The 19,834-nt window shown below is 55.2% G+C and overlaps 1 protein-coding gene across 1 annotated transcript in view; it reads left to right on the top strand.

Moving 5' to 3' along the window:
• The first annotated feature begins 11,866 nt into the window (after window positions 1–11,866).
• Window positions 11,867–19,834, top strand: part of Sult2b1 (sulfotransferase family 2B member 1) — a 32,872-nt gene continuing 24,904 nt past the window's right edge. Inside the window, exon 1 of the mRNA XM_047530085.1 lies at window positions 11,867–12,025. Coding sequence (XP_047386041.1) covers window positions 11,970–12,025 — 56 coding nt within the window. The 5' untranslated portion in view covers window positions 11,867–11,969. The remainder of the gene's footprint in view (window positions 12,026–19,834) is intronic.

The following is a 19,834-nucleotide window of genomic DNA, read 5'->3' on the forward strand; positions in this document are numbered from 1 at the left end:
GAATAAAGTGTTCACCTGCTCCGACCAGCCAGGGATTCCAGCTACAGAAAGAAAGGGATGAATCCAAATGCAGGGGAGGCCCTGGCTCAGCACGCGGATGCCAGCAAGCGCTTGGACACAAGCCAGATGCCCACTGGCAGGGATCTGGGGGCTGAACTCCAGGTCCCCACAGAGGCCTCTGTAGCATTAGTTTCAATGTTTTTGAAGAGCTTGAAGCAGCATAGCAAATGCTTATTCGTGTATAAAATCATGTAAAATGACAATATAGAACATGATATCCTCCCCGTCTCCCGCCTCTCCCCGCCCCTCCTTCTCTCTCTCTCCCCGCTCTCTCTCTCTCTCACACACACACACACACACACACACGTCAATGTAAATGTTCATACATATCTGAAATTGGTAGGACAATACAGTGTACTAACAACACAGTTTCACAAAGATAACACCTGGAAATAAATGTGTCAGAATGCTATTATTAGTGGCACTGGCCTGAAATCCCAGCGACACAGGAGGCTGAGGCAGGAGGATCGCAAGTTCAAGGCCTGTCTCCGAAACTTAGTGGGGCCCTAATCAACTCAGCAAGACCCTCTCTCTAAATAAAATTTAAAAAGGACTGGGGATGTGGCTCAGAGGTTAAGTGCCTGAGGTTCAACCCCCCGATACAAAGATGGCATTTCTCTGTGCAGGAACCCTGGGTCTTTCCTGGGGGCCCATTCTTCTTGGGTGTGCATCCTCACTGCTTTTCCCTACATAGTCCCCACACATTTGAGCCCTTAAGCACCATCAACGCCACGTGGCGTCCCCTAAGAAGTGCTTTTGTTACTTCTGTACCTCCGAGAACTTCCTCTGTTCCCAGCGCTATCTGACAGGACAGCCGCGTCCTCGTTTAATAATTACCTTATTTATGGGAGGTAGTTTGAAGTTCTTTTGCCATGATAAATAATGTTACAACGGACAACCTTGGGTTCACGGCCAGGGATGTCGCTGGGAAGATTGCAAGCTGTGGAAATCCCCTCTGCTTCCTTTTTCCTGGGGGCCCGTTTCTAACCTCTGTCACTTGCATGCGTGTGTGGCTGGCTGGGCATCGTGAAAATGAAGATTGTGGTTTCTAAAAATGCAATTTGCACCTCATTTTCTGGGAACCCCTTGCGGGAAACCCTTTGTCTGATGGAAGTCCCAGTGTCCACCTCAGATGAACCCTCAATTTGTTCAGGGCGACTTGATCTTGTCCCAGGGTGGCCTTGCTCAGCTCTGAGGATGAAAACACAGATCTCAGACACCCTACATGATCACCGCGTGACTCTAGGGCGTCGGGGCTCAGATCAGAGGCTCAGGAGACCGAGGCAAGACTGAGATTCCTGCTCCCCTTGGATCCAGGACTGACCCTCCCAGGGACAGCTGGGAGGAGGGGGTCAGGGCTCAGACGCCAGCTGCTGGGAGCATCATGTTTAATCAACCCTGGAGTCAAACGCACTCTGACCCCCATCCCCACCTCTCACTCCATCCTGAAGGAGGCTGGCTGCACATGATGGCTACTGACCACCACCCACTGCCCCCGATTATCACTCATCCGGGACTGGTGGAAGGCACCGTCCGGACACCCTGGGGTCTGGAGGTCCCTCTGCCCGAGCGTCTGGGTCTGACTTCGGGCTGTGCGCGCGCAGTGAATTCCTTAGTGTTGCTGAATAGCGTTTCACAACGTTGTGGGCGCGACTTAAGAACAGACGGATGGCCACGGAGCAGTCCAAATTCGAGAGTCTTTATTAGCCGGCTGGCTGACTACCTCACACAACACCCAAAATGGCTATTGAGAGGACAGCCCCGAGCACGGGGGTGCAGGGGTTTATAAAGGCTAACCACAGGAATAGCTGTGGCACACGTAGACAGAAGTTTTGGTTACTTGAGAGAATAGTTTTGATGACACATTTCAGAGTCATTTTGGATATAAGTCAGGGCCACTGTCAGGCACGGGGAAGGTCCCACTGTACTGCCAACATAGATGCAGCCTCAGGAAGCTGAAAGGAAAACATTACAAGCAACCATACAATGCAGTCAGGCCAGAACAAAATGGCGTTACTTTGGTTCTTTTCCATTTCAACCTGAGCTGTTTATTCACTCGCTAGTTGGTGCACGAAGAGTGGTTTCTGCTTTCGTGGCATTTATGAATACCATCAACAGGAGCGTGCGTGTGAAGATTAAGTGTGACTCTTCCGTCACCTCCTGCTGTGGTTGCTGGGTCACATGGTAAGTTTGTGGTCCTTCGTGGGCTGGGGGTGTCGCTCACTGGGAGAGGTCCCAGGGCTGAAGGAAAAAAAGTATATGGTGGTTAAATTTTCTTTTCTTTTTTTTTTTTTTGTCCTGGGGATGGAACCCAGGGGCTCTCTACCAGTGCCCTGCACCTGGCCCTTCTAGAACTTTCTATAAGTGGAATTACACCCATGTGTGTTCTTTGACATTTAGTTTCTCCCACTCATTTGTGAAATTCATCCACATCATTGATCACTGAAGTATCTGAATGCCACCCCCAGACAATACGATGTTTCACACCCTCAAAACTGATGTGTGTCCCCCCCAAAAAATCAGGAACCCTCTTTAAGAGCCCCACATAACCTCGGGATACTGATTCCTTAATGGGACCCCCTGGTTGGCACTGGAATGCTCCACAGCCAGCTCTGGTGCCCGGGATCCCAACGTTTTTGTAGCATCTTGTGTTTCTTGGCCCCTTTAATTTGGGCCGGTTTTCGTTTTCACCCCTCAGTGCCTCATAAACATGTCGGTACTTCCACCTCGGGAGGGCACGGTCAGAAGACAGGTGTCCACAAACCAGCAACGCCCCAGACACACAATCTGCTGGCTCCTTCACCTTGACCTCCCAGCCTCCAGAACTGTCAGAAACCATTTCTGTGACTGTGAGTTCATATGTCTACACACAAAAGATGTCGAACAGAAAGAACGACAGTTTTTCTATAGTGACTGTCCCTCCCTGTTTGTTTTATGGCACGTGATCCATCCATCTTATTTTTTAAAGTCCAGTTTATGGAGTGTAACTTACATACAATCGGGCAATAAAATTCAGCCTTTAAAAATACACAGTTCCACTTTTAAAGCATACACATCAATGGACTTGTTTTCACTACTTTATTGACAGTGTTAGGGAGGTGTAACTATGTGTAATAGCACAAAACAAAAGGACACAATTAGCTAGACATAGTGGTGCATGCTTATAGTCCCAGCAACTTGGGAGGCTGAGGCAGGAGGATCAAAAGTTCAAGGCCAGCCTCAGCAACTTAGTGAGGCCCTAAGCAACTTGGTGAGACCCTGTCTCATCATAAAAAATAAAAAGGGTTGGGGATGTGGCTCCGTGATAGAGTGCCCCTGGGTTCAACCCTCGGTATCTTAATATTTAAAACAGTGTACAAGTTGGTAAGTTTTGATGGCTGTGCACCCCTGCAAAACCGTCACCCCAGTCAAGACAGTGAGCACATCCATTCCCCCAAGTACGGTTCCTGCTGCCTTTGCCACTTCACCTTCCCGCCGATCCCCTGTTGTCATTCATCTGCCTCCTGTTGCTAGAGATCCCTTCTTATTTTCTACAGTTATATGTCCATGGAACCTAGAATGTTCTAGATTCGACCTAGTTTTTGTGCCTCCGCAGTTCCCTCCTTTCTGCTGCCTGGCAAGATTCTAGGGTCAGGCCGCGCCTGTTTACTAATCGTCCACTGGTCGATGGTCATTGGGCTGTTTGGTGCTTGGTTATGACCGAGTCACTGAGGATGCATTGTGGTTTATCTTGGGTAAATACCGGAGAGCAACTGCTGATCACATGCTGTGCGTCCACAAGATGACAGATCCTGTCCCAAGTGGCTGGACCATTTTGCATCTCCCCTAAAGCGATGGAAAGCTCCAGGGGCTCTTGGTCTGTGGCTGCAGCCCCTCCCCGGCTGTGCATCTCACGGGGTGCCTCTCAGGGTAGTCCTCGGAAACCTGCCCACTTCGCCAGCGTGCGTCTCCTCGACATCCACGGCTGGTGCTTTGTTTGGTTTGGATTTTGCCATGCTGGAGATCGAACCCATGACCGTGCACAGGCTGGGCAAGTTCCGTACCATGGAACCACACCCAGCCCTTGTACTGTGTTGTACTTTAAGACGAGGGTTTCCTGAGTGTCCCCAGCTGCCCGTGGACCCACGCTCCTCCTGCCTTGGTCTCCGGAGTCACTGAGATTACAGGACTGTGACTTTGCAGGTACCCAGTTTTTTAATGGGGTGAAATTTACAAACTCTGGAATGCACACATCTTAATTCAATGAAACGTCAGAAATACATAAGATGGGCGCGGTGGTGCACATCTGTAATTCCAGCAGCTCAGGAGGCTAAGGCCGGAGGATCTCAAGTTTGAGGCCAGCCTTAGCAATTGATGGAGGCCCTAAGCAACCTAGTGAGACCTGTCTCAAAATGAAAAATACAAGGGGTTGAGGATGTGGCTCAGTGGTGAAGCACCCCTGGGTTCCATCCCCATGAAAGAAAGGAAAGGAAGGAAAAAGGAAGTGGGGGAAGGTGGAAGGGAGGGAGGGAGGGAGGAGGCATGTGACTTGTGTGGTTGTTTGGTTGTCCTGGATCTGAGGAGCTGAAAAGCCTGGCTTCGTGGAACGTCCCGCCTTATGGACTTGTCTCTGCTGGCAGAGCCGCTGAGCTGGGACATTTCCCCCTGGGTTCCCCACACCTGGATGGTGGGTCTAGACCAGAGTGTCCTCCGGGTGTACTGCTGGCACTGGAGGCTGCAGAAGCCTCCCTCAGGGGTCACCCTGGGCACTGAGAGCATCCTGGATGGAAGACCATCTCCTCTCCCGAGTTGTGACCACCAAAAAAGGGTCTCTAGATACTGCCGGATGTCCTGGGGCCGACGGGGGGTGGGGGCGCGTGGCTTCTGGTTGAGTCACTGGAATTAACGAGGTTCCTTGAGGTCTAAGTGGGAACTCTTCCCAACTTGTTGAGAGCAGTGTGGGTCCCCAGTGTTCAGGGGACTGGATACCCAGCTTTCTGAGAGCCCCAAACCAATGGGAGAGACAGACTGTACCCTGGGAAGGGACTCCCATCTTCTTCCAGGCCCTGCTGAAGCTAGCTTTTAAAAGCTACGTGGTAGAGCCTTGCCTAGCCTGCACGAGGCCTTGGGATCCATCCCCAGCACCAGTGAGTGAGTAATTAATTTAATGAAACCACAATTAATTTAAAAAATAAAAGCAGACATTGCACAGCAGAGGGTAGACCAGTGACCCAGAACCACCACCAGTTAGGTATTTTTCCTCCAGAGCCCAGCTCACTTTTCTGCCACAGGGCCTTTGCACTGGTTCTCCTTAATGTTTGCTTTATTGTTTTGAACTTGGGGTTTCCCCCCCAGTGCTGGGTGTCTGTTCTTGATGTCTGTAACACTCTTCCCCTATATCCACCCACCTTGCAGCCTGACCTCCTCAGGTTACTTCCCTAAGAGGCTTACTCTGAGGGCCCACCTTAAAAAGCCCCTGGCCCACTTTCTAGCCCCTTTACCTGTCCTACATTTTCTTCATACTATTTGTGACTCCACAACATTTGATATAATTTTGAGTTGTTTGTTAGTTCTCTTTCCCTGCTGTGTTGAGTTTCCTGTGGCTACTGTAAATTTAGCTGTTTAAAACAACACAAAACTGGGTATGTTGACAACTCTGGAGGCTGAGGCAGGAGGAGCACAAGTTTGAAGCCAGACTCAGCAGCTTCTTCTTAGGGAGACCCTGTCTCAAAAAGTAAAAAGTGCTGGAGATGTGGCTCAGTGGTTAAGAGCCCCTGGGTTCAATCCCAAGGACCACCCCCCCCCCCCCCCAAAAAAGAAAAAACAACCCACTAATTTAGTATCTGACAGTTCTGGAGGCCAGGAGTCCGACATGGTTATTACTAGACTAAAATCAAGGTGTGGGCAGGGCTGGAAGGAGGCTCCACTCCTCCCAGCTTCCAGAGGCTGCCTCCTTTCTGGGCTCACGGCCCTGTCCTCCCTCGGTCTTCAGTGCCCACAGCAGCATCTTCTGGTCTCTCCTAGACTCTGAGCTCCTGCCTCCCTTTTACCCTTGGGAGGACAGTGAGCGCCCCCCCTGACTAATCCTGGAGCATCTCCCTCCTCCAGAGCCTAACCGGATCACTCCTGAAAACTTCCTTTTGCGAAGGGCAGTGCCCTATTCAGATTCCTAGATGAGGATGAGGAGGTTGGGGAGGACGTCCTGCTGGGCACCATTTCATCCTGCTTTGCTCGCCTGGCTTGCCAGTGCCCAGGGCAGCGCCGAGTGAATGGATCCTAAGGAACAGGAATGGCCAGGCGGATGCTTGCTGGAGCAGCTTTCTGGGGACCGAGGGCCGAGGAGGAAGTGTAGGCCCCTGAAGGCAGTGGGGGAGGGCGGGCAGGGAGGCCTGGCAGGGCGCAGGCCGAGCAGCGGGGTGTCCTGTTCTCCCACTGAGTCACCTCCGCCCACCTCCTCACCGCCTGGGGCAGGGCCTCCCTGGAGTCACTGGGGAAGGGAGAGGATCTGGGGGGCCGGGGGTGCTGGACTGGCACGGCGGGTTTGTCTGGTCCTGGCATCTGGCAGACACCTCCAGGGACAGGTGAGGACAGTGCTGGGAGCAGCCCGAGGCCCCAGAGAGGCGGGAGAGCGGGGCCTCTGCTCCCCTGCGCACCCGCGGCCTCCAGACCCCAGGACGGCGCGGCCCCGCCCGGCCGGCTCTGCCTTCCCAGCCCGGGGCCCAGGAGCCCCCTCTCCTCAGACCCAGCGTCCAGCCCCAGCCTGCGGCTCCCCGCGCACGGCCCAGCGGCCCCTCGGGATCCCTGCCCCAATTTCTCCTTCGTTCGGGCGGCTGGTTATGACCCAGCCGGTCGCCCCAAGCCCCGGAGCATCTCTCCCAGGGCCTACGGCTCGGTGGTCCCGCCGTCCCTCCCGGCAGCCCGCAGGTGGCACGGGCCGCCCCACGTGGCCGGCGGCCCGCCAGGCCGGCCAGGACCAGGGGCGGCGACGGTATCGGCCCCGCGGCAGGCTCGGCCGGATGGAGTAATCGGGGCGGGGAGCGCAGGAGGTTTCTGCCAGGCCGCGCACCCCGAGATGGACCCACTGATTAGGGGGAGGCTGGGGAGGAGCTGCAGCCGGAGGTGGCTTTGAGGTGTCAGCTGCCCGCCGCCCACCCCACCCAGACCCAGGTCTTCATTTCCTGCTCAAAGTGGCCCCACAAGGACTTAGGGACAAGGGTGTCCCTTCCTCCCATAACCTACCTTCCACCCTCTTTCCCAGAGCCAGAGTCTAAGTGTCCCAGTTTCATCTCTCTGGATCACAGGGGTCCAGGGCCCAGCCCTGCCACCCTCAGACCCAGGAGTGCAGACCCACCCCTGAGCTGTCCCCCGCCCCAGCACATGCTGGTTCCCTGTTCTGGCTCCTTCCTGACTCCATCCCCCCAGCCTCGCCCTCTGGGGAGCTCAGCCTCTAAGCAGCCGGAGCTGAGCTGCCTGCCCTCGGCTCTCCGCCCTCGGCTCCTGGTATTTGTGGCAATTACTAGCTTTTAATGGAAAGGCTGGGCTCTGGAGGTGACAATGGCCTCATTCTGTGGAAGCATGACCTCATGACCCAGTGACCTCCCTTTGCCCACATCTGAGCTCCAACAGCAAAATGGCACATCCCAGGGCTGGTGGGGGACACAGAGGGACCCCCAGGAGGGACCAGGGAATTGACGAAAGGTGCCAGGGCAGGGCTAGTCCAGCCAGGAGACCACTGCCTGGTCCCCCCTTTCAAAATCGATCCCTGAGTTCTGAGGCATGACGGGGGCTTTCTTAGGGTTGGTGGCATATCACATGAGCCGTTGGATTCCCTGGAGGCTTGGCGGGGGGCAGGGCATGTCGTTACCGGCCCAGCCCCTCCCCATCTGGCACTGCTTCCTGCTATCCACAAGTCCGCAGAGACCGTGTCCCTGGATGCCCCCACCCACTAGCACTAGAAATGTGGTATATGTGACCCAGGAAGTAAAAGTTTCATTGCCCAGATGCCCCTCTCAGGGCCTTTACCCACCAGGTCCCGCTGCCTGGAGACCTTTTCCACTCAGGTTGCAGGGGTTCAGCGCTGAGTCCTCCTGCCCGCAGTCCTCCTCCTGGAGTGGTGCTCCCCGGCCAAGCGCCTCTTCACCTCCCGGGGAGACCCTGACACCAGCACACTGAGTTACCCTGGCCAGCAGTCCAGGCAAAAAGTGCACCAGCCACACAGTCTCTTAAAGCTTCCTAGTTGCCTCATTCCGTAGAAATGGCTCCGGGGACTGAGGCAGGAGGATCACAAGTTCAAGGCAAGCCTGGGCAACTTAGCAAGGCCCTAAGCAACTCGGCGAGACCCTGTCTCAAAAAATAAAAAATAAACAAGGGCTGGGGAGTGGCTCTGTGGTAAAGTGCCCCTGGATTCAATCTCCATTCCCCCGCCCAAAAAAAAGAAATGGATGAAGTTAATTTTAGGAGTAGATTTGACTTAATCCGATCTATCCAACATTTCAACATGGAACCAATATCAAAATAACTCTGAGACGCTTTCTCGGCATTGTGTGTCCATTCCAACGCTCAGCTTCCGATAGTTCAGTTGAAATGTAGTGCTACCAAAGCATTCATGGTGCATTTAACAGGGAAGTATTTTATATTGTTATATCTTAAAGTTACATTTAAATTAATTAAAATGAAGTATAATTGAAAATGTCCACTTCCTTAGTCACATAAGCCACACTTCCAGGGCTAACTAGCCACCACGTTGGCCAGCTCAGTTCAAAGCCATGTTTACTTCCTATCCTGTTTTCACATTAACCCATAAGAGGCATCTCCAGATGTTAGTGGGATAGATGGATGGATAGGGGGATGGGTGGTTTCATGGATGATGGATGGAGCAGTGTTGTGCTGTCCGTTTTTATTACTATAACAAAATACCTGAGGCAGGCTGCTTTATAAAGAAAAAGACATGGCTCATGGTTCTGGAGGAACCAAACAGCATTTTGCAGGCTCTTGTGAGGCTCCCTGGAGCCCCCCACTTCATGGTGGGAGTGTACAATTATCTGTCTCTATCCATGTGTGTCTCCCTCCCTCTTCTTATAAAGCCACTAGCATTCACTCATGGGCTCACCTTGATGACCTAATCTAACCTAATCACTCCCCAAAGGCCCGACCCGGAACCTCGGAGTTGGATTAAGTTTCCACCCTCTCAAAGCCGAAACATAAGACGCTGGGGATTACAGACCTGAATTAATTTGAGGGAACAAGCCACACTCAAACTGTGGCAGGTGGACAGCTGGGGAGGAGGGGCCGGGCTCCTTGTTTCCTCTCCACCCTCCACCCTCCCGACGTCCTCCTTGTCTCCCGGATGTTCCGGAACCCCACATCCATTTCCGAGAGGTTAGTGGTCTCCGTGAATGTCCCTCCCCTCCCTTAATTGGTTAGGGTGCTACTCTGGTGCCTGGGTCCTCCCTTGTCCCCCACCCCTCCCCCATGGGGCTCTGCATCTCCCCAGCTTCCTCCCCATTTCCTGCAGGCACTCAGGACTCCTCTCCTGTCACCACTCCCTGTCTCCCTGTGACGACTCAGTCATTCCATCAACAAGCTTTAAATGAGCACCTCCTACATTCCAGGCGTCTCCTGGGGATACTACGGCCCATTAGATGCAGAACGAGCCCTGTCCTCCTGTGGTCACCTGGAAGCAAAACATCTGGGAAGTCAGAGGGTGACTGGAAAGGATATAGAGGTTGACAGCACAGCTCATGGGAGGTGACACTGGGCAGACAAACAGAGGGAGGCCGTGAAGTGCCTGGGTGTCTTAGGGGAACAGCAAATGCAAAGGCCCTGAGGTGGGACTGTTTCTGGGGCCTCTGGGCCTTGGTGTTCAGCTGCTTCCTTGTCATTGGCTGCTTAGGGGCAGCCCCCAGGCCCCTTCCTCTTCAACATGCCCCTTAAACTTTCACTGGGTCTTCTGGAGCTTCCTGTCTCCCAGAGCTACCCCTACCCCCCAGGGTTCCCTCTCCATCCCCAAAACTCTCCCTTGAGGTTTTCAGGTGGCACAGATGTCCTTCTGGGCTGGTTTCTGCAGCACTCGGGGAGGCTTGCGGACAGTTAGGGGCATCAACTCCTCAGGGACAAAAGGTCATTGAGGGCAAAATGGGAGGAGTGGCCTGGGCTCTGATCAGCCCCCTCCCCAAAACCAAGGGGCCCACTCAGCCCTGACAGGAGAGCCTCACCTCACACTGGAAGTAACAGCGCAGGACCAGGAGGTGAACTCAGTCACGGCAGGTCGGGGGACTCCCCCCAGCTCAAAGTCTCAGAGATGGGGCTCTGGGCAGAAAAACTGAGGGGATGGGACACCCCAGGATGTGTGTTCTCTGCCAACCTTCAGCATGAAGATGGTCAGTGCTATGTGACCTCAGGCAGGTCCCACGACCTCTCTGTGTTCCTTTTCTGCATTGTTAAAGATCTGACCTCTCCCATCCCCCTCACCTACGCAACGATCATTGGTCATTCTCCCGTCTATTCATCCGACCAAGGTTTCCCTGACCCATGCCAGGAAAAAAGAAGTCCAGAGAGGTGGTGCACACTCGTGAGTCCGGCGACTCAGGGGCCGAGGCAGGCTTGTTGTGAGTGCCACCGCGTCCCAAAATAAAAACGAAAAAGGACTGGGAGAGGGTTCAGTGGGAGAGCAACCTGGGTTCAATGTCTAATTCCAGGAGCGGGGGAAGCAAGCGGAGAACTCTCTGGAAGGATAGTGGTAGGAGGAGGGGCACAGGGCCTTTGGTTTGCCCACTCAGAAGTTGTTTTTGACAAGTTAGGCCTATTCCTTTTGTTGAATGAAAATGTCATTTCTGGTGGGGGACCAGGCTTCGTGACCAGACTCCAAGACTCCGAGGGGCCTGAGGTCGACAGCGGGGTGGCCGGGGCGGGAGGACAGAACAGGACACTGGATTGGCAGAGCCCCTGGGTGCCAGAGGGTCCTGCACCCACCCAAGGAAGGTCCCCCTCACTTCCCATCCAGCATGAAGAGTGGAAATCAAGACCCAGGGGCCTGGAGGCTGCAGCTCGGGCCCCACTGCACGGCTGGGGTTCGACCCAGGACTGGAGGTTCAAAGTCCCTAGCCCAGCCATGGCCACTGGCCAGCAGTTACATCTTTGGGTGTCCCCCTGCCCCTGACCTGTGTGTTTCTGCTGGTTTGGGGTCTCTCTGTGTCTCTCACTATTTCTGTCTCTTTGTGTCTCTCACTCTTTCTGCCTGTGTGTCTCTGTCCGCTGGTATCTCTGTCTCTCACTCCCGGGTGTATCTCTGACCCCTCTTGATCTCTTCTCGCCTTATCTTGACTCTCTGTGCAGCTCTGTCTCTCCCTCAGTGTCTCTCTGGTCTCTGTCCCCTCTTGGTCTCTCTGTGAGTCCCTCTCCCCCGTCTCTGGAAGTCTCTGCCACCCACCTCCCAGGCCCCTGAGCCTGGAGCCGCTGCCCGCTGCTGACCAGGGTCTCTCGTCCCCATCCTCATTCCCGACCGTTTGGCGTCAGCCGGGAGCCCAGCTGGGTCCGGGCAGCCTGCAGACCCGGGTGCCCCGCAGAAGGTTCCTGGATGCAGGCGGCGCGCTCCCTGGACGGACGGGGCTCTCTGGAGTCTGCGAGCGGGTGTCACAGGGCCCGGGAGGCCGGGGTGTGGCCTGGCCGCTGACCCCCAGACTCCAGCCCCAGCCGCTCTGTGGGCGCGGGCCAAGGCCGTGCCCGCGGCCGCTCCTCCCCGCCCTCGGAGAAGGGAGGCTCCTGCGGCCTCTCCCGCTGTCGGAGGCGTGGGTAGCACTGGGAGAACCGGCTGCGCGCCCCTCCCCGTGGGCCGGGCGAGGTAGGCACCTGGCGGGCTCGGGGCGGCCGGCGGCAGACGCTGCCACCGCGCACTCCTGCCGTCCTCCCCTCCCCGCCCTCGCCCACCTGCCATGGACCAGGACAGGATCCTGAGCCTGTGGTCCAACCCGGACGACGCGGACACAAGGTGAGGCCCGGCCGGGGCACCAGCCCCAGACCCCCTGCAGGGGCCGGCTGCCTGCGGGACCGCCTGGGGCGGCAGCCAGGGCCGCCGGCCTCCTGCAAGCTCAGGCGCAGCCAGGACGCGCTTGGCTCGTCCCCGCCGGGGTGCAGCCCCTGCCGGGAGGGGAGCAAGGGGCCGGCTGTGCTGAGTCACCGCGGGATGCGCGAGGCGCCGGTTCCTCTGGGCGCCTCAGTGGTTCTGTCTGTCAAAGGGGTCCAGGCGCCCTGCCTCCCTGATGGAGGACGTCAGGGGGCCCCGCGGGACGCCCCAAGGAAGTCTTCAGACGATGGGGATGTTTTTCTCCATGGGGGCTCCGAAGGCGCCCCCCCCGCTCAGCTTGGGGAGAACGGAGAGTGGTGGGGGCCTGGCTGGTGTGCTCTGGAGTCTGGAGGGGCAGGCGGCGGGGTCCCCGAGTCCTTCTCCCTAGTGGGAGAGGTCAGGGCAGAGCCTCGCTGCTCTTTGGAGTGCTGGGGAGACTCTGTCCCGGGGATGAATCAGACACTCTGATAGCACCTGCCTCTCAGGTGAGGAAACTGAGTCTGAGAGGGAAAGTGAAGGACCAAGTCGCCCGGCAGGAAGCAGATCTGAGCTCAGCTGTCTGACTCAGGAGCTGTGGTTTCTCCCTCTCCTAGACGCCTGGCCGACTCCCTGTCCACACCTCTCCTCTTTGCTCCATTTTTCAGATGAGCAAATGGAGGCTCAGAGTGGTCAGGCAGCCTGTCTAAGGTCACACAGCCAGTGGCTGAGTCCACTCTTGCCGGGTGAGACTCTCCTGGCCTCTTGGGCCACTCCAGCCACCCTGGGCTGTGAAGAGGGGGACAGACCAGCCCTGTCCCCACCCTAGTACCTCACTCCATCCAGCTCTCCCTTCCCCGCCTCTACCGGGAACCAGGGTGTAGGGAGGTCCCCTGGAGGCCAGGACTCCAGACACCATTCAGTTGAATCCTGGTTGCTCTGTGTTCTAGACACACTTCCGAGTAGCTCTGGGCCTTCTTCTGCTTGAGGAAGATTCCCACACTCTCTGCTCAGCATTCTTTTGTCCAGGTCTTCTACCATCTTGCCCCGGGGTCCCTACCTCTGGGAAGGACTTACCCCCATCCAAGCACCCGGGAGCCTCCTCTCTGCTCCTGCCCAACCAGTCACCTACAAAGTCCTCCGACTGGCCTTCCTGAGTCAGTCCTTGGCCCTCTCTGAACCTCAGTGTCTTCGCCTGAGACACTGGGATAAATGCCCTCACCTGCGCGTCTGCTCCCAATCTGGATGTCCAGGCCCCCTTGTGGTGCCCTTCTCCAGCTTCCCTGAGCTTCTGGAATCCCCTGGAGCTGGAAGTCTGCCCCTCATGAGCCTTTTGGGACCATTTCCTATTGGAAGACCTACTCCAGGCTGCTTGGACACACGATGTCCCAGCTGAACTGAGCTGCTCTCCAAGACCAGCTGCCCCTCCTGGGAGGGTCCCGCCATTGCCCCACTTTCTCCCTGCTCCCCACGGTGGCCCGTCAGTGCCCCAGACTCTCCTCCCTGCTCGTCAGGCCTCCTGGTCTCCCCTGAGCCTCGCTCCAGCCTCCCCGCCTCTGCTTGGCCCAGAGCAGCCTCTCCCATCCTCCCAGCCATCCTGTGCCTCCACAGTGTCCCAGCGCCTGCAGGCCCTGCTGCGCTGTCCCGTCCCTGCCATCTTCCCTCTGCCCTGTGACTGCAGCTCTGGCCACGCCTCATTCCTTGACCCAGTGCCTTTGCACATCCGGTGGCTTCCACAGTGATTCCCAGAGAGGAATCACTAAATCTGTTCTAAACCCTGAGTCTCTTCCCGGCCACCCCCTGCCCTAGTCCTTCTGTGGCTCCCTGGAGTCACAGCCATGAGTCCCCAAACCTCTTTAACACACAGACATCTTTTATCCAAGAGAAAGCTTCCTCCCAAGCAGAGATGCACCCCAGAGAGCAGGAGGGAGTTGCTGTGGTTTGACCCCAGGGACTGTGGCAGGGGCCCCTCCTCTCCTCTGCACCCCACTCCCTCCACCTCCGCGGCCTCAGTGAAGGTGGTGGCAGCGGCCATCAGAAAGCCCAGGGTCCCCAGGTGGTTTGCCTGTCGGCTCCTTCCGCTCGATGGCATTGATGCCCTCTCTGGTTCTGGGCCCCTCCAGCTGGCTGTGGCCACCCTAGTCCGGGTCTCGGTGTGGACAGTTTCCCTCGTCCCTGGTGACCTCTGCCCCCCCTCATTTGCCAAGCTGCTTCTCTGGACTAAAGATGCCACGCTGGTCATTTGGAATTCTTGGCCAGGAAGGGAGAGGACATGCCCAGGACGCTCCCTGGTCATGCAGCCCCGTCGCTGAACGTGGCCTGTTTGTGGACAGGGACGGGATGTGGGGATCGTGAGAACGCTGTCCAGGAATGAATGAAAGGAGGCGAGGCAGGTTGGGAGCCGCGGATGAGTCAGGGCCGCGGGAGGAGCCAGGAGGGCCGGGCTGCAGGGGGACAGCGCAGGCCGAGGCAGAGGCCCGTGCGGGAAAGTGAGAGGCAGCCTGGAGCCGAGAGAGGCCCGGGTGGACCTGGGCAGCAGAGACCAGGCGACTCTGATCTGAGTAAAGGAAAAAACCCATTTAACTACCTACACTCAGAATCCGTTCTTAAGCAAGAAAAGTGAGACCATATATTGTTTTCAGATTACAAAACCACCCAGGATTTAATCTGGGCTACAAGATAGACGGCAAGACGCTTCACTCGGAGTGTTTTGGGTCATAGGTTTGTTAGATTTATGCTTAATATTTGCTGGGTTCGGTGCACCCTTGTACGTATTCAAAGGACTGTAAATCGTAATAAGTGCAAAACTTAAGTTCCATAATCCCTCCAGCACCTTGACATGCTTACTGTGCACCAGCATTGTCTCTTTTAATCCTTCTAACCACTTGCCTGACTGAGATTCTCCCAGGTGAATGATTAAGTATTGTTATCCCACTTAAGAGTCAAGCCCAGAGAGGTTGCATGACTTGCAAGGTCACACAGCGGGTGTAGCCAGGATTTGAACCAGGGAAACCTGACTTTAGCACACCCTGGATGGGAATTTGGATATGAGAAAGATCCAAGGAGTCCCTGCCCCAACAGGAGGCTCAGGGAGGGCTGCACACGTCCTTTGTGGAGGGGGTCAAGGCCAGAGGAACCAAGCTGGCTTTGGCTGCGGTGGAGAACAGCCTCGGTCTCTGCTCCTCCTCTCCCTCTGATCTCAGAGTCCCCCATGTGGGCTCTTTCTGCTCTCTGCCCTTTATGGTCAGGGTGGCCAGCTCTGGATTTACAACCCCGGGAGGGCCGGGCCACGCAGATGACTTTACAGCCCTAGCATCGTTCTGCCAGTCATGAGCTGTCTTTCTGAGCACAGGGCTAATAAAACGGCACACAGTCAGCGGCCTCACTCTCGGGTGGGATTCAGGCGGTCAGGTCAAGAAGGCCTTGGCAGAGGAAGATCCGGGTGCGCGTGACCTCCTGGGGCACCGCCAGCGGTTCTGTTCCCACCTGCTCTCTGTAGCGGGGCAGCTGTGCCCGGGGAGACACCAGCGGGTGCAAAGGTCAGAAATCGGGACTGTCGGGACCCTTTGGAAAGAAGGGAGAAGCTCGGTTTGCCCTCCTGGGACACCTGGGGGACAGACAGTGGGACCTGCAGGGCCTTCATGCCAGGGTGAGGAGGGAGACCCTGGTTTTGCAGGGAGGTCTGGACTGGAGGCCTAGGGGTCGGGGAGAGGGGACCCTGCCAGCCCAGGCAGCAATGCCCCAAGAAGTGCCACCTGAGCTCCCATCCCATCCCTGTTGCTCGCTGGCTGAGACCCGTGGGTCAGGCAGAGTCACTATGGGGCAGGGACACCCAGGGAGGACAGTCACCCTCCTGTACCCCTGGGCAGCTGTCCATGAGCGGCCATGGTGCTGGCGGGCAGGGTGGATGCTTGCTGGTTTTGTTTGGCTTCTCCTTTATCTTTCTCAGAATCCCGAGGAACGGCTCCTCCTGAGCCAGGAACTCAGATGCTGAGAGGGCTGGGGACGGGTGAAGAATGCAATAATTACAACCTTCCGGAGTGTTTGTCCTGAGCCAGGCCCTCTCCCAGGGCAGAGGGGGCGAGCTCATGCCGTCCATCCTGGCAGTGGCCCTTGAGGTGGCCCCACACTGTGTTCCTGTCCACAGACGGGAAAACCGAGGCTGGAGAGGATTCCTACACCCAGGATGATCCCTGAGGCCCCTGCTAGGGAAAGGGACCCGCTGGGGGCTTCAGACTGCAGGGGGAGGCTGCCCCTCAGGGCCATGTGTCCACCTGGGGACTTGTCACCACCCCCATGGGGCTGATGAGACTGTCCATCCTCCCTGCACACCCCAGTGAGCCCCACAGGGAAACATTTCCTGGTCACCTCATTAAAAAAGAACTCAAAGAAACAGATTAAATTGCCAGGTGCAGTGGTGCACACACCTGTAATCCCAGCAGCTCTGGAGGCTGAGGCAGGAGGATCGCCAGTTCAAAGCCAGCCTCAGCAAAAGTGAGGCCCTAAGCAACTCAGCGAGACCCTGTCTCTAAATAAAATATACAAAGGGCTCAGTGGTTAAGTGCACCTGACTGGTTTCAATGCCTGGCACCAAAAAGAAAAAAGATAAAGAAACAGGTGAATTTAATTGTAATTATATGTTTTAACCCTGTAGATCCGAAGCAGAATGATTTCAACATGTAGTTGATTTTAAAAAGCATTAGTAAGCTATTTCAATATTTTGTTCGCACTGAGCCTTCCAGCCCGAGTGTGTTCTCAATTCCAACTTTCAGCCATTCGTGGCTGGAAAAGGGCAGCCCAGCCCAGGCACTCGACCCAGGTTGCCCAGTGTCTGAACCCAGTGTCACTGAGAAAGACGAAGTCAAGCCAGCAGTTCAGTCCGTCCCTGTGGCCACTTTCGGAAGTGACCACCAAGTCAAACTTTGCTGTCCCGCCACCTGGTCTTCTCAGAGGCTCAGGTGCATGCTGTGTGCATGCGCCCCAAGGGCGGGAGGGGCACACAGTAGGCGCTTAATGGATGTAAGATGGAAGGGACTGGGACAGAGCGTGCATTCGAGAAGGAAGGACGGGGAGCCAGAGCCCCAGGCAAGGCCGCGGCTGGTGTGGTGGAGCATGGAGCGCTGGGGACGGGCAGAACCCACAGCCAGAACGGAACGACCCAGCGGCGCGGCCAGAGCTGACGCCGCGCTGGGCGGGGCCGAGGCGGGGTCGGCGGCCTGACAGCCGCACAGACACCGCCAGGCTTCAAGGGACAGAGCCTGGGAATTGGAAGCAAAGTGTGTCTTCTGTCGGGTGCATGTGGGTGAGACGCTCCATCTGGGAGCCTCGGTGTTCCTGGCCCCCTCTCTCCTCTCTCCCTCCCTCCCTCCCTCTCTCTGTTTTGTTTGAACCCAGGGGTGCTCTGCTACTGAGCTACACCCCTAGCCCTGTATGTATGTATGTGTAAATTTGAGACAGGGTCTTGCTAAGTTGCTGAGGCCAGCCTCAAACTTGCTATCCTCCTGCTTCAGCCTCGGAGTTACTGGGATTACAGGCATGGGCCACTCCGCCCACCTAGTGTCCCCCTGTCTTAAATGGGTCTATAAATGAGCCCTTACCAGGATCCCTGAGAATCGCATCCCAGATGGGAATCACCATGCGCAGCCTACCAGCTAGAGGAGGTGAAAAGGCTAAAACCCAAGTCTGCATCCCTGAGCTGACAGCCCGGCAGAGTCACAGTTGACTGATGAACTTCCAGCACAGAGTACTTGAAGAGACTGATTCATTTCTTGAACTAGACTTTTTCTATTATAATTATAAAAGTAATACATCAGAGTGATATATCTCAACTGTGTTTTTAAAACTCATCTTAAAGTTCTTACAGATTTTTAACAGGCAAGAATTTGCTGAGAGAAAAATGAATAATGAGGGGAAACCTGGAACTTTCTTTATGTACCAGGCAGCAATAGCAACGCAGGAGGTTGAGGCAGGAGGATCACAAGTTCGAGGCCAGCCTCAGCAACTTAGCAAGACCCTGTCTGAACATATATCAAAATGGGGTCTAGGGACATCGCTGAGTGGTAGGGTACCCCTGGGTTCAGTCCCCACTATGTGAGGACTTTTTTTATGGTTGTCATAATCAGAACTGTTTGATACCACCAGAAATTTTACTCCTAGTTATTTTCCCAAGAGAAATGAGAAGGTAGGTAAGTTCACACAGACGAGAATGGTTGAAGCAGCCTGAGGAGTAAACAGCCCGGCCATGCACAGGGACACGGAAGGCACACGGGCATCTGTTCACACAGTGGAATTTTACTCAGTCCAAAAAAAAAAAAAAATCCTCAAATACACAGGCACGCCTCCACATCCATGGGTTCTACATTCACAGATTCAGGCATTAGAAATATTTTTTAAGCTGGGTGCTGTGGTGCACGCCTGTAATCCCAGCGGCTTGGGAGGCCGAGGCAGGAGGATGAAAAGTTCAAAGCCAGCCTCGGCAACTCAGCAAGGACCTAAGCAACTCAATGAGACCCTGTCTCTAAATAAAATATAAAAAAGGGCTGGGGATGTGCTTCAGTGGTTAAGCACCCCTGGGTTCAATCAAAAAAAAAAAAAAAAACTAGTATTTACATTGTACTAAGTATCGTAAATCATCTGGAGATGATTTAAAGTAACGGAAGCCAGTACATGCCAGTACTATGACATGTTATAGAGTGGACACCCACAGATTTGGAAATGACCCCCATGATGTCAAGGGTGACTTTATTCACAAATGTAGAAAATGCAGAAAAATCCAGATACCAAAGTATGCATTCATGTGATAACAGTCTATAAAGTCCAGACCAGGCAAACTCAGGCTCTGACAGGAAGTCTCAGAACAGCGGACTCTGGGCCCACCAGGGTGGTGGGGCCGAGAAAGCCGTCTGGCTGATTCTGTATCCCGGTGGGGGTTGGATCACAGGGAGGGTGCATCCTTTCTAAAATTCACTCCCCTGTGTGCCTTTCTCAAAAGGGTTAAATGATTTTTAAAGCATAGAAGTGGATGTTTTGCAGTTCTTGTTTAAAAGAATGAGTTGGAGCCGGGCTCTGTGGAACCTATCTATAGCCTCCTCGGGAGGCTGAGGCTGGAGGATCGATTGTTTGAGGCCAGGAGCTCGAGGCCAGCCTGGGCAACATAGTGAGACTTCGTCTTAAAAAAGAGGAGAGAGAGAAAAAGTAGAAAATATATGAGATGGCTACAGATGAATCTGAAAACATTGTCATGATAGATTCATTGAACACTCAGCAAGTTGCAGAGTAGGTTAGGAGGAGGGGGAGGAGGAGGAAATCAGAGTCAGAAAGTGTGACTGTGTTCCATCGCACAGAGGTTGCATTCTAAACGGGGGCCTGCCAGGCTAGCGTGCAGTGATCACCGAGGCGATTCACACATGGGTGTGTGTGTGTGTGCACGAGTGTGTGCGGGGGTGAGACCTGGGGCCTTACGCATGCTAACTCTGTGCTCCACCACTGAGCTGCATCCCCAGCCCTCAGGGAGGCTGAGCAACCCCCACGGTCACACATGCATGTAACATATGAATAACCCTGGTGGTCAATAGATACAGGCAGGAATGTGTTTCGTAATTACGTTTCCTAAACACAGAGACGAATACGCACATACTCCCTGCTAAGACAGAAGTCACGGGCTCCCCTGCATCCCGGCCCCACGTGGGCTCTCCTGGTCCTGTGAGTTGGGAACCCAGGCTCTGTCATCTTCAAGTCACTTCTGGTCCCACCAGGCAA

This window comes from Sciurus carolinensis, chromosome 16 (genome assembly GCF_902686445.1).
Source record: "Sciurus carolinensis chromosome 16, mSciCar1.2, whole genome shotgun sequence".
Taxonomy (NCBI): Eukaryota; Metazoa; Chordata; class Mammalia; order Rodentia; family Sciuridae; genus Sciurus; species Sciurus carolinensis.